We start from the raw sequence: 12,308 nt of genomic DNA on the forward strand, positions 1-12,308 counted from the left end.
TTTTAAATTCTAGGTTCTAGAATTTCCTTTGAGAACCTACTGTATTCTCCTTGCTTTATGAACATTGGCTCATTCCACATTCACAGTTTCATAAAGAATTATTAGCCTCCACCTGCATATGGGACAACTGAGGCTCAGAGAGGATAAGTCCTCCACTAAAGATCCAACAGCTAGTAGATGTTAGAACCAGAGTTGTAATAGCGATCTGTGGATTCTAGAGTCTGTATTCCTTCCAGATGCCTTCCTAAACTTGTATTTTATCTATTGTGTAACAACTGTAGACCCAAGGAAATAATGATAACATCTAGTTATATAACATTTCCCATGTTTCAGGTGCTATTACATATATTAATTCATTCAATCCTGGAAACAACCTATGAAGAAAGGATTACTATTGTTCCCATTTTTCAGATGAGGATACTGAACCATGGAGGAGTTAAGTAATTTCCCCAAGTTCACACAGCTAGGAGGGAAAGACCTAGGATTCTAACTCAGTTTTCCATCCTTGTAGGCCTGAACCTATAGTAGCAGTCTAAAAGGCCACATTCTTGTCCCAGCTGTAACCAGAGGCCATATTTGGAGTTCACTCAGGACGTATTCAAAGTCACCTCTGAGCCTTTTCAGCCCTTTTTTTTTCCACTGAAGGCATTGTAGCCTATGTATTGAGACCTTACCCTGAACCTAGCATACAGCCTCAGCCCACACCACGTGGGGCCCCCCCAGAGTCTGAACATGGCACATTGGTTAGACCCTTCTCCATGCCTTGGCTTAAGCTTCTTTTCCATTTACGCAAATGCAATTTGCTCCTCCACATTTTTTTAGGCCGTCTCAATCTATTGAAGAGCATTTCCCTTCCCTGCACATATTTCTTCTTTTATTTTTCCCTTTTCTCTGCTCCCTTGCTACATTTCTAGCCTGTACCTCACAGTTTGGCCCCTCATTCTGTACTGTGTGCTGTTCTCTGACAGTAGCCAGTCTGTCTTATCTCCCTTATTCCTCTGCAAGTTCTTCAAGGTCAGGGACTAGTAACATTCCAGTACTTCTCCACTGCTGCCTCTGAGATCCCGCAGTGTCATTACTGGAAAAAAAAAAAAAAAAACTTAGAGTCTAGTACAGCCCATTCTTTGTATAGAGAATCAGGGGCCCAGAGCAGAGAATCGAATTCTCCTTCAATTTGAATTATTTTCCTTTGTTTTATATTTCCTTTCTTCCTGCCCAAATTCCACCAACCCTTCTGAACACAGGAATATAAGAAAAGGGAGAGCCAGAGCTGGGAAGTGGCTTTTCCCTGTGTCTGAAAATCATTAATTTTCTGTCACTAATTTCCCGTATTAAATTTTAGGCCTGCTAACATTCATGTACAGAACTTCAAGGAGCTGAGCTGCATGCTACTGTGCAATAATTACAAGAAAAGAAGTCTGCACACGCCTGTAACCACTTGACCCTCCCTCTGTTCCCACAGACCAGGCAAAACCTAACTCCCTGCCTGTCCACAGTCCCTGGAGCTTTTGGATTCTTTCCATAGGAGTGGCTTGGTCTCTGTTTACCTCTTCTTCTCTGCCTTCCAGCAGCAGTGCCCCTTTCAGGGGTGGGACTTCTTTGCATAGCCACGCCTAGATACTCAAGTAATCTAGTTGCAGCTTTGGGAGCTTCTGGGGGGCTGCGAAGTAGGCATAACATAAAAGAAAAGGAGAATAGATTTAGCTGTTCTTGCTACACGTGGATGTGAAATTAGCCTGAGTGCTTGCAACGGATTTCATCTACTGTGAACGTGGTATGTAAGCTGGGGGCTGTGTGTGTGTGTGTGTGTGTGTTTGTGTGTGTGGCGGGGGGGGGGGGGGTTAGTGATATGTCTGGCCTGTGCTGAGGTATGTTTGTCCAGGAATTTTGTTGCTGGTTCAAGATCCATCCATCCATAAATTTACAGGGTAAGTCAGGGAACACTCCCTGGCATGGCAAGGCAGCTCAGACCTGTGGGACATAAGGGTGGAAGCTCAGAATGAGGATAGGGTGACCTTACTAAAAGGCTACAGAATCAAAATGTCTGAGAAGACATTCTGGTGGTCTGTTTGTCCATCCATCTGTATTCAGAGAATACTATCTAAGGTGCCAGGGACCTGGGTTAATACCCCAATGGCTTTGGAGGGACAGTTCCCCCCTGTGTAGGGTTTTACTGGACCCATAGGGCTTCTGAAGACATGCCTGGACATGTCCAAACACCCTGAGCACCTGGGATTTAGAGCTTAGTAAAAGAAGGAGGCTGGGAGCTTAGGAGATGAAAGGGAGGGGTTGGATCAGGCATGTTAAGCATCTGGAGGGAAGTCGAGCTGCCAGCTCACCCTCATGGCCCCTTCGCAAGTCAGGGCTTGTGTAAAGAACACTCAGGCTCTATTTGGGGGCTTTCAGTCTGCCCCTTCATCCACCCTACTGGGTTTTACTTGATCCCTCACTTCTAGAAACTGAGCCCAAGGCAGTGATATTTTGATTCTGCCTTACCCCAAACACTGGCCAGGGTTAAAGCAGCTGTGAGAACTAGGGGGCAAGAAGAAACCCACCAGAAACCTCAGAAAGCAGAAACTGCAAAGTCTGGTTTGGACGGGTGTTGGCAGTGTTGGCCAGTGTCATGTCATGTAATGTGGCTAGGCAAGAGAGTATGTGGTGTGTCTTCCTCTCCTATTGTTGCATCCACACGACTCCCGAAACGGAATGCTACGGGCACCAGTGACAGTCACAACAAAGTTTATTACAATGAGAGGCAAAGCCGACCAATTGGGACCAACACTCTTGATAAGAGTGCGGCCTCAAACAGCCGGGGTACAGAGTTTTTATAGCCGAGCACATCGTTTTATCATCACCTGGGAACAGAACAAAGACACAGTTTCCAGATGAGTTAGAAACAGTTGCCTCATGAGATGTTTATTTTAGACTTTCTGCCTCTAAGTTGCAACCAGTGGATCTCCTTGACCCTGCCTCCGATGCTCTTTTCTTTGAACTTTTGTTTCCTTAATTTGTGAAGCCTAATTTACAAGAATATGAGGCATAATTTACAAGAGTAAAGCAAGGCTGTTATCTCTTAACCTTCAGTGTCAACAAAAAGCTGTTATTTTTCAAGCTAAGTATTAGCCCTACACTACAATTTAACCCTTACATTTCCCCCTTTTCTTGTCAATGAATCAATCCCTTGATTCATCATTAGGAACTAAGGGGACATAATTGGACATAATCATCATAATTTTTATTTCACTAACTCGCCTCTTGACATATTGTACTAACCAATTGATAATGCACGGGCCAATAATTAACCCGAGAAGTAACAATAGCAGTGGCCCAGCTACGGCGGTGAGCAGTGATGTGAGCCAGGGGGGCCAAGAGAATAAACTCTGATACCAATTATTGCTGGCCTCCCTGGCACATTCCCTGGTCCTAAGATTATCCCTGACCAAACTGAGAGTGTCTCGGATTACTCCGGAATTGTTCGCATAAAAACAGCACGTTTCTCCGAGGGCCACGCAGAGTCCCCCTTCCTTCATGAAGAGTAAATCAAGCCCTCTTCTGTTTTGTAATACAACCTCGGCTAAAGAGTCTACTTGGTATTCCAGCTGAGAAATTGAAGTTTCCAAGTAGCCTAGGTCTTGATCTACTTGCTTGCTTACAGTTTTGAAATTTTGGTCCCCCACAATGAGTCCAGCAGTTCCAATAGCTGTGGATCCCACAATTCCCAGTCCCACTAGGAGTGGAATGAGGACTGGCGCTGCTCTTTTTACCCTGGAATGTCCTTCGAATAGACGTAAATGTTCTCTCCCTTCTTCTCCGCTATATAGGTATATTTGTGGGAGAATATGAACTAGGATACAAATCTCTTGGGTGCCGACCCCAAAGTATGCGGCTGTAGTGCAGGGGGTAATTCCTGATGAGCAAGCAAACCAGGCTCCAGTAAGGGCTCGGTATGCTATATTTTGGGTGCTATCAGTATCTGAACTACTTGGAGTATACACTTCTGCACAAGAGTTTTTGTAAGGGCGGTTCTGCCAATTATATTCTTGGGACACTATACACCAACGCTGCCCTTGGAGGTCTCTTAGGGTTAAGATTGGTCGTGAACCCCAAGGGCACAATGTCATGCTTGGATTTAGCAATTTCACGACATGCTTTTCTATGTCTTGCCCAATGCCAGCATTTGTAGCCACTCCCACATAATATGGGGGTTTAGGGTTTAAACACAGCCAACAATCTTGTACAATCTCGGTGTGAGATGAATTTAGCCAAGCATACATAGAATCTACTACATCTAGCCAATGCGTCTCAGGGGAGAACGGGTACTGGATATGACCTGTAGTTGGTAACTCTGACTTTGTGGGGGCACCTGATCGCAGGGTAGGTTGGGAAGGGACAGTCGGAAAAAGTGGGGGGTGTAAAATCATGTCCTTGTTTGGCCCTACCAGATTGGGTGGAGTTTTTCTTTTAACCCTTTGTATAGTAAAGAAAATGCCCTTGTCAACTCCTGGAGCATACATCCTGAGACCCAAAGTGTGTCCAGTGTCCCAGGAAGAGGAAAAGATACTGGAACTAGAAACCTTTTTTAAACATATTTTTGTTACGTTACATTTTCCTTGAGTCTTACATTTGGGATCTGGAGTTCTAAGGAGGGTGATTAAGGGGTCATGACCCTGTCCTGCCAGCCAGGGAGCCAGCGTTTCACAACCCCATTTTGCACAATGGTATTGGCCTTCTCCTTCACATCCGACCTTTCCATTTGCTGGGCAACTGTATAACCCTCTTATGTTAGCCAATTTTTGTTCTTGATCCCTGTGTCCACATCCATAGGTAACCATATAGGGGTTTTCGGGGACCGGAGGAGCGAAGCCCTTTGGCTGTTTATAATTAGTAACTAAAGTCCTCCATAAGTCTCCCACCAAGTCGCATAAATCAAACAAAAAACAAGGCACAGTGGAAGAGGTATTAGATGCTATCACCTTTCCCATGACAGTGTCCCTGAGTTCCCATTGGTATGTCCAAAAAGATAGGGGATGCAATTCCGTACAGTCCCCCCACTTATCACCATACAAACCCAGAAAATTATTATTATGCTCACATCAGTCTTAGCTTTAAAGGATCCTCTGGGTGCCTTTGAACCTTCCATTGCTGTTCGTTATCTGGTTCTGTATCAGTGTGGGGTGTTCCCGCCTTCATGCAGTTTTTCTTAACCTGAGAGTGATGAATCCAGGTTCGGACACCATCTACCTTCACAGCCATGGGCATAGTCAGAATCACGGTGTGTGGTCCTTTCCAGCACGGCTCCAGGGTTTTAGGCTCCTGCCTTTTGACCCAGACTAAGTCTCCTGGTTGAAAGGGGTGGGGAAGAACAGGAGGATGAGCGAAGGTTTCTCTCAAGGGCCTGGTTATTTCCTTTTGTACATGTTGCAGGGCCATGAGTGAAGCCAGCAAATGGTCCTGTTCCAACTGTTCCATTACGTCGTCTCCTAGCCTCGGCAGGATAGATGGAGGTCTGCCAAATAAAATTTCATAAGGGGAAAATCCTTTGATAAATGGAGTACAACACGCTCTCAAAAGGGCAAAAGGCAGGACATCAACCTAATTTTTGCCTGTCTCAAGGGACAATTTGGTTAAGGTCTCTTTTAGGGTCCGATTCATCCTTTCTACTTGACCCGAGCTCTGGGGTCTATGTGTACAATGTGATTTCCAATCTATTCCCAATGCCCGGGCTAGACCCTGGGACACCTGCACTGTGAAGGCCGGGCCATTGTCTGATCCTATGCTCAGAGGCAGCCCGAATCTAGGAATTATTTCATTTAATAATTTCTTAACTGTCGCCTGAGCCATTTCTGATTTACTGGGGAACGCCTTGACCCACCTGGAGAAGGTGTCTACAAAAACAAGCAAGTATTTATATGCGTATTTCCCTGGTTTAATCTCAGTAAAATCTACTTCCCAAAAGCGGCCTGGCTCAATTCCTTTATCTCTTTTAGCTTCTGAAACCTTATTTGCACCCTGATTTACTTGGGCACAACTTACACACCTTTCAATCATCTCTTCAATCTCTTTTCCCAGCCCTTGACCCTGAACTTTCTCCACACTAATTCCGCCATCTTCGTTTTTCCCAGATGAGTCCCTTGGTGGAGCTAACACACCATGCGCCTCCCGAGTGCCGCGGGTAAGAGTATCTTACCTTCAGGATCCTGAAACCACTTTTGTCCCGTCATCTTACTTCCTCCTTTTCTGGAAATCCACTCCAAATCTTTAGGAGTATAATTGGGCTCTGGTGGAAGCAAAGGCTCTGTCAAGATTGGTAGCTCCAAGGCACTTTCACTTTTAGTTAGGGTAGCTTCTCAGGCTGCTGCATCAGCCAGACAGTTTCCGATTGCCTCTAGGGAGTTGCCTTTTTGATGTCCTGGGCAGTGAATGATTGCCAGCCTTGCAAGTTCCCAGATGGCTGCTAGAAGATCTAGAATTTCAGCTTTATCATTGATAGCCTTGCCTTCTGCTGTGAGGTGACTGCGCTCTTGATAAATGGATCCGTGTACATGCGCGGTTGCAAAAGCACAGCGGCTGTCCGTATAAATGTAAACTGACTTGTTTCTTCTGAACTTTAGGGCTTTTGTTAGTGTGATGAGCTCTGCGTGTTGGGCTGAAGTTCCTGGGGGAAGGGTCTGTTGCCATAAAATTTCATGGTCTGTCGTCACCGCAGCGCTGGCATGCCTTTGACCTTGAAACACAAAACTATTGGGGCGCCTGGGTGGCTCAGTCAGTTGAGCGTCTGACTTCGGCTCAGGTCATGATCTCACAGCTCGTGAGTTTGAGCCCCGCATCAGGCTCTGTGCTGACAGCTCAGAGCCTGGAGCCTGCTTCTGCTTCTGTGTCTCCCTCTCTCTCTGCCCCTAACCCACTCGCATTCTGTCTCTGTCTTTGTCTCTGTCAAAAATAAATAAACATTAAAAAAAAAAGGAAACACAAAACTACTGCCGTCTTAAAACATGCTGCTATCAGGGTCATGTAAGGGAATGTCCGTAAGATCAGAGTGGAGGGACGAGATTGTTGCCAAGGTTTCTGGGCAAGAGTGCAGAGGGGATTCTGTCCTTTGGGTAGCAAAGTGGCTGGGTTTAAGGTTGTGGGGGCACAAAAACGTATTCGGGGCTGGTCGAGTAGCAATGCTTGATATTGGGTAATCCGAGCATTTGACAGCCATCGCTCTGGGGGAGCCCGCAGTAAAGTTTCCACTGCATGGGGCCCTGTGACAGACAATGCTTGCCCCAAGGTTAGTTTGTCTGCATCTTTAACTAGAAGCGCGGTGATGGCAATTTGTCGAATACATGGGGGCCATCCGGAAGCAACTGGGTCCAGCTGTTTGGATAAATAAGCCACTGGTCGGCGACTAGGGCGCCAAGGTCCTAGGTGCTGAGTCAGAGCTCCCTTGGCTACCCCCACCCCCCCTTTTTCAGCCACAAACAAATGGAATGGCTTGGTGGGATCTGGCAAAGCCAAGGCTGGTGGGGTCATGAGAGCATCTCGTAAGGCTTGGAAGGCTTTAGTTTGAGTCTCTCCCCATGTGAAGGACTCTGGAGATCCTTTGAGAGTGGCATATAAAGGGGCTGCCAGTTCAAAAAGCCAGGTATCCATAGCCTGCAGTAGCCTGCTGCCCCAAGGAACTCGCGGACTTGTTTGCGAGTTCTAGGCTGAAGAATATCGAGTATAGCCCGAATTCTTTGTTCACCTAGATAGCGCTTACCTTTTTTAAGGTTGTAACCTAAATAGGTCACTGCAGTATGACAGATCTGTGCTTTTCTGGCTGACACTCGGTACCCCAGTTTTTGTAGAAGACTCAAGAGTTCTTTGGTGGCACTCAGGCATTTCAAATGAGAAGGGGCCACCAACAAGATATCATCAACATATTGCAATAGAGTTACCTGTGGGTTGGAGATGAGAAATGGCTCTAAACCTTGGTGCAGGGCTTCATTAAAAAGAGTAGGAGAATTTTTAAATCCCTGGGAGAGTCGCGTCCAGGTGAGCTGTCCGGCTTTCCCCTCTTCAGGATTAGTCCATTCAAATGCAAACAGTGGCTGGCTTCGTGGGGCCAGTGGGATGGCAAAGAAGGCATCTTTTAAGTCCAGAACTGTATAATACACTTGAGAAGGGGGAAGCAAACTAAGGAGAGTATAAGGGTTGGGTACAGTGGGATGAATGTCCATTACCCTGGCATTTACTGCTCTTAGGTCTTGAACTGGCCAGAAATCGGATGAGTTAGGCTTCCGGACAGGAAGAAGCGGAGTATTCCATGGCGACTTGCATGGGATCAAAATGCCGGAGTCGCACAAACGCTTGATGTGAATAGCAATTCCCCGCCTAGCCTCCCGGGACATGGGATATTGTTTTAGTCTTACCAGAAGCGCGGATGCCTTAAGTTCCACTATTATGGGAGCTTGATGAATTGCCAGCCCAGGTGGATTGGTTTCGGCCCATACTTGGGGGAAATCCGCCTGGAGGCTTTTAAGGAGGGGATTGACTGCATGGACATTTTCATTAGGCACTGGAGTGAGCAGGCCCTCTTCCCCAAATGGCACAGTCACCATTACTGTTGTTGGGCCATCCTGGCCGACTTTAATATAAATACTCCCTTCAGTGAATTTCAAAGAAGCCGTTAGTTTATGCAGTAGGTCTCTACCTAGTAATCTAGGGTAGGGGCATTCAGGCATGATTAGGAAAGAATGTGTAACAGTTTTATGGCCTAAATCTACTTGTCGTTCTGTGGTCCATTTACAAGTCTGGGACCCAGTTGCCCCTTGCATCAGGGTTGCCCCTTGCCTGGTGGGGCCAGGATCTTGTTTTAGAACTGAAAAGGTTGCCCCAGTGTCCACCAAGAAGGTCTTAGTTTGGCCCCCTATATTAACAGTAACCAACGGCTCAGAAGGGGCCACCAAGCCTCGGCCCCATCAGTCGGGATCGACTCCCATCACAGATACCTGGGGTGACCGAGTTTTGCGTTGGGCTAAGTTGGGGCAATCCTTTTTCCAGTGTCCCTCTTGTTTGCAATATGCACACTGGCTTTTTCCTAGTGACACTTTAACCCTTTTAACCCTTTTTCTTTTAACCCTTTTTCTTTTGTCCGGACCAGACTTCTTTGGTCGTTCTGGGTCCTCTTCCCTCACGGGCATCCAGGACGGTCGCCACCACCCTACTTAATTTTTTTGTCTGTCTTTCTTCCTGAGAATCCCTATTGTTGAGAACTTTTTGGGTTATTTCAACTAACTCAGATAAATTTTTTCCTTCAAACCCATCTAATTTTTGTAACTTTTTCCGAATGTCTGGGGCTGCCTGTGAGACAAAAGCCAGATTTAATTCCCTTCTATTTTCAGGTGCCTCAGGGTCAATAGGGGTAAAGGTGCGGTACGCCTCCATGAGCCTTTCTAAGAAGGCTGAGGGGCTTTCCTCAGTTCCCTGAATTCCTTCTGTCACCATAAACATGTTTGTGGGCCGGTGGGCGGCCGCTCGGACACCTCCCAATAGAGTCTGGCGAAATAGGGTTAATGATTACCTACCATGAGGAGTGTTTGGGTCCCAATTCTCAGGATGCGAGGAAGGAAAAACTTCCTTGAGCACAGCAGGATACTCGGTGGGTTGCCCATTTGGCCCCATCACTAATTTCTGGGCCTCGCAATGGATCTTATCTTGCTCCTCAGTGGTGAAGAAAACCTGCAAAAGCTGCTGTCAGTCATCCCAGGTTGGCTGATGGGTCACAAATATAGTTTCAAGAAGAGAAATTAAGGTTTGGGGTTTCTCTGAGAATGAGGAGTTTTGAAGCTTCCAATTTTAAAGGTCGCTAGTGGAGAAGGGTACATAAGTCATAAAGGATTGGACTTCACCCTGCAGGGGTGGCCCTGGATGAAGGGGTAGGGCAGTGGGAGGGGGATGGAAGGGAGTCCCTGACCGGGTATGAGATGAGCTCAAGGTAGTGTCCCGACTCGGGCTTGCCTCCTGATCTGAAGCATCTTGACTTGTATTCTTTGAGCGAGAACTATAGGGCAGCAGGCGGTAAGTTTCTTCTTCTTCCTCTGGTGCAGGTGATAGAGGGGGCAGCCACTTAGTCCCATCAAGATTCTTATTTTGAGTTCCAGATGGGCTGCCTTTGAGTGGTAAAGCCTGTACTTTAGGGAGGCAAGGGGGACGGGGAAAGGGAAGTTTTAACCAATCTGGAGGTTTTTCGATGAGGGTCCTCCATGCTCCAATATATGGGATTTGGTCTTTGTGCCTAGAAAAGACAATATCATGAACCTTATATACCAATATAATGTCAAAGGTCCCCTGTGGAGGCCATTCCACCTGAAAGCTGGTCCATTCCACCTCGCAGAGAGTTCAAAGGACTGGCTTCTTAACGTGGAGGCCGAAAACTGAGGCAGCTCTCCTATAGTCCTGGAAATGGGTTAGTATGAGACTCAGAGGGGTGGGGGTACTCTGATTTTGACCCATGACAAAGATAGGCAGAACTGACAAGGATGCACAGACAGTCAACAGGAAGAAGACAAGACACGAAGAAAACACAAGTTTGAGATCTCTAGGCCAGTAGGCCGTGGCAGCCACCTGAAAATAGGATCCTTCTTGACAAAAACAAAACCGAATGGGGTCCACTGGCATCCCGGTAGGATCCCTGACTCTGGGTCTATAGCTGCGTCCAGCAGACCCTCCTGAGTCATTCAAATGGCGAAAGAATTCCTTACCTTTCCCAATCCGGAGCTTCCTCCCAGGGGTCGGCGGAGCAATCCGCGGAAAGGGCCCTGTTTCAGACCTTTACATTTCCCGGCGGAACAATCTGAGGAAAGGGCCCTGTTTCAGACCTTTAACTTTCCCGGCCAATGCACCAAATGTTGCATCCACACGACTCCTGAAACAGAATGCTACGGGCACCAGTGACAGTCACAACAAAGTTTATTACAATGAGAGGCAAGGCCGACCAATTGGGACCAACACTCTTGATAAGAGTGCGGCCTTGAACAGCCAGGGTACAGAGTTTTTATAGCCGAGCACATCGTTTTATCATCACCTGGGAACAGAACAAAGAAACAGATTCCAGATGAGTTAGAAACAGTTGCCAGATGAGTTAGAAACAGTTGCCTAATGAGGTGTTTGTTTATTTTAGACTTTCTGCCTCTAAGTTGCAACCAGTGGATCTCCTTGACCCTGCCTCTGATGCTCTTTTCTTTGTTTCCTTAATTGGTGAAGTCTAATTTACAAGAGTATGAGGTGTAATTTACAAGAGTAAAGCAAGGCTGTTATCTCTTAACCTTCAGTGTCAATACAAAGCTGTTATTTTTCAAGCTAAGTGTTAGCCCTACACTACAATTTAACCCTTACACTATCCCCTTTTTCACCTCAATATTCCTTCAATTCAATGTAGCAGTGTCACTGAGCACCTACTTTTTGTCAATACTGTGCAAGATAGATGCCTAAGATGCACTGGGACCTGATAGTTTCATCATAGGTTTAAGAACAAATAAATATGACACAATATAGGCTTTAAAGGTTTAGTCAAAATGTCAAAAGGCTTAGTCAAAGTTTTGACAACTTTGAGGTTGTCAAAGTAAGAATCACGTCAAGTTGAACCAGGGATAATCAGAAAGACATTTTTGATATAGTCACACCTTTTAGGGCTCCAGAAACAGACTACTTGAATTCAAATCCCATCCCCACTATTTATTAACTTGTGTGACATTGGACAATTAGAATTACTTCCCTCTTCCAGAACTCTGGTTTACTCCAAACTAAAATGGAGATAATAATAGAGCTTACTTCATCAAGTTTATGTGAGTATTAAATTAGATAATCCATGTAAAATATTTATATACACTTATCACAATAGACCAAAATAATCACTCAATAAATGTTAATTATTATTATTATTATTATTATTATTATTATTATTTAAGATGTACCATGAAGCACAGATAGGACTTCAACAGGTGGAGATAGAAGGCAAGCAAAGCAGGAAAAGCAACAGGATCAACTGTTTGGAGGCAGGAAAGATCTGGGCATGTGAAAAGAGCATAGGCTGCACTGGATTTTAGGGTACAATCAGGGAAAAGTGGACATTAAGTTTGCCATGGTAGATTGGTGGCAAACTGTGGAAAACTTTTGGATGCTACACTTTTTGTTTGATTTGAAAAACAGTGGAAAGTCATTGTAAATTTCTGAGCTAAAGAAAAAAGTCAAATATACATTATAGGAAGAATAATCTGGTAAATATGAGTCAGCTGGATTGGAATAGGGAAGCATAAAATGTGGATAAATCGGATGTAGAGAGG

At 45.6% G+C, this 12,308-nt stretch overlaps 1 protein-coding gene across 1 annotated transcript; it reads right to left on the reverse strand.

Annotated features, from left to right (window-relative positions):
* Window positions 1–2,533: 2,533 nt before the first annotated feature.
* LOC145713883 (endogenous retrovirus group S71 member 1 Env polyprotein-like) lies at window positions 2,534–6,635 on the reverse strand. The gene is made up of 2 exons (XM_081792666.1): window positions 6,188–6,635; window positions 2,534–5,506 (listed from the first exon to the last, which is right to left on the reverse strand). Exon 2 carries the CDS (start codon window positions 4,980–4,982, stop codon window positions 3,174–3,176), a length of 1,809 nt encoding a protein of 602 aa, XP_081648792.1. The 5' UTR covers window positions 4,983–5,506; window positions 6,188–6,635; the 3' UTR covers window positions 2,534–3,173.
* Between the last annotated feature and the right edge of the window lie 5,673 nt (window positions 6,636–12,308).

The sequence above is a fragment of the Panthera onca genome, chromosome X (assembly GCF_046562875.1).
Source record: "Panthera onca isolate mPanOnc1 chromosome X, mPanOnc1 haplotype 2, whole genome shotgun sequence".
In the NCBI taxonomy this organism is placed as follows: Eukaryota; Metazoa; Chordata; class Mammalia; order Carnivora; family Felidae; genus Panthera; species Panthera onca.

Excerpts from the sequence above, each read along its gene's own strand:
- LOC145713883 (XM_081792666.1), bottom strand. The coding sequence starts at position 4,982 with ATGGGAAAGGTGATAGCATCTAATACCTCTTCCACTGTGCCTTGTTTT.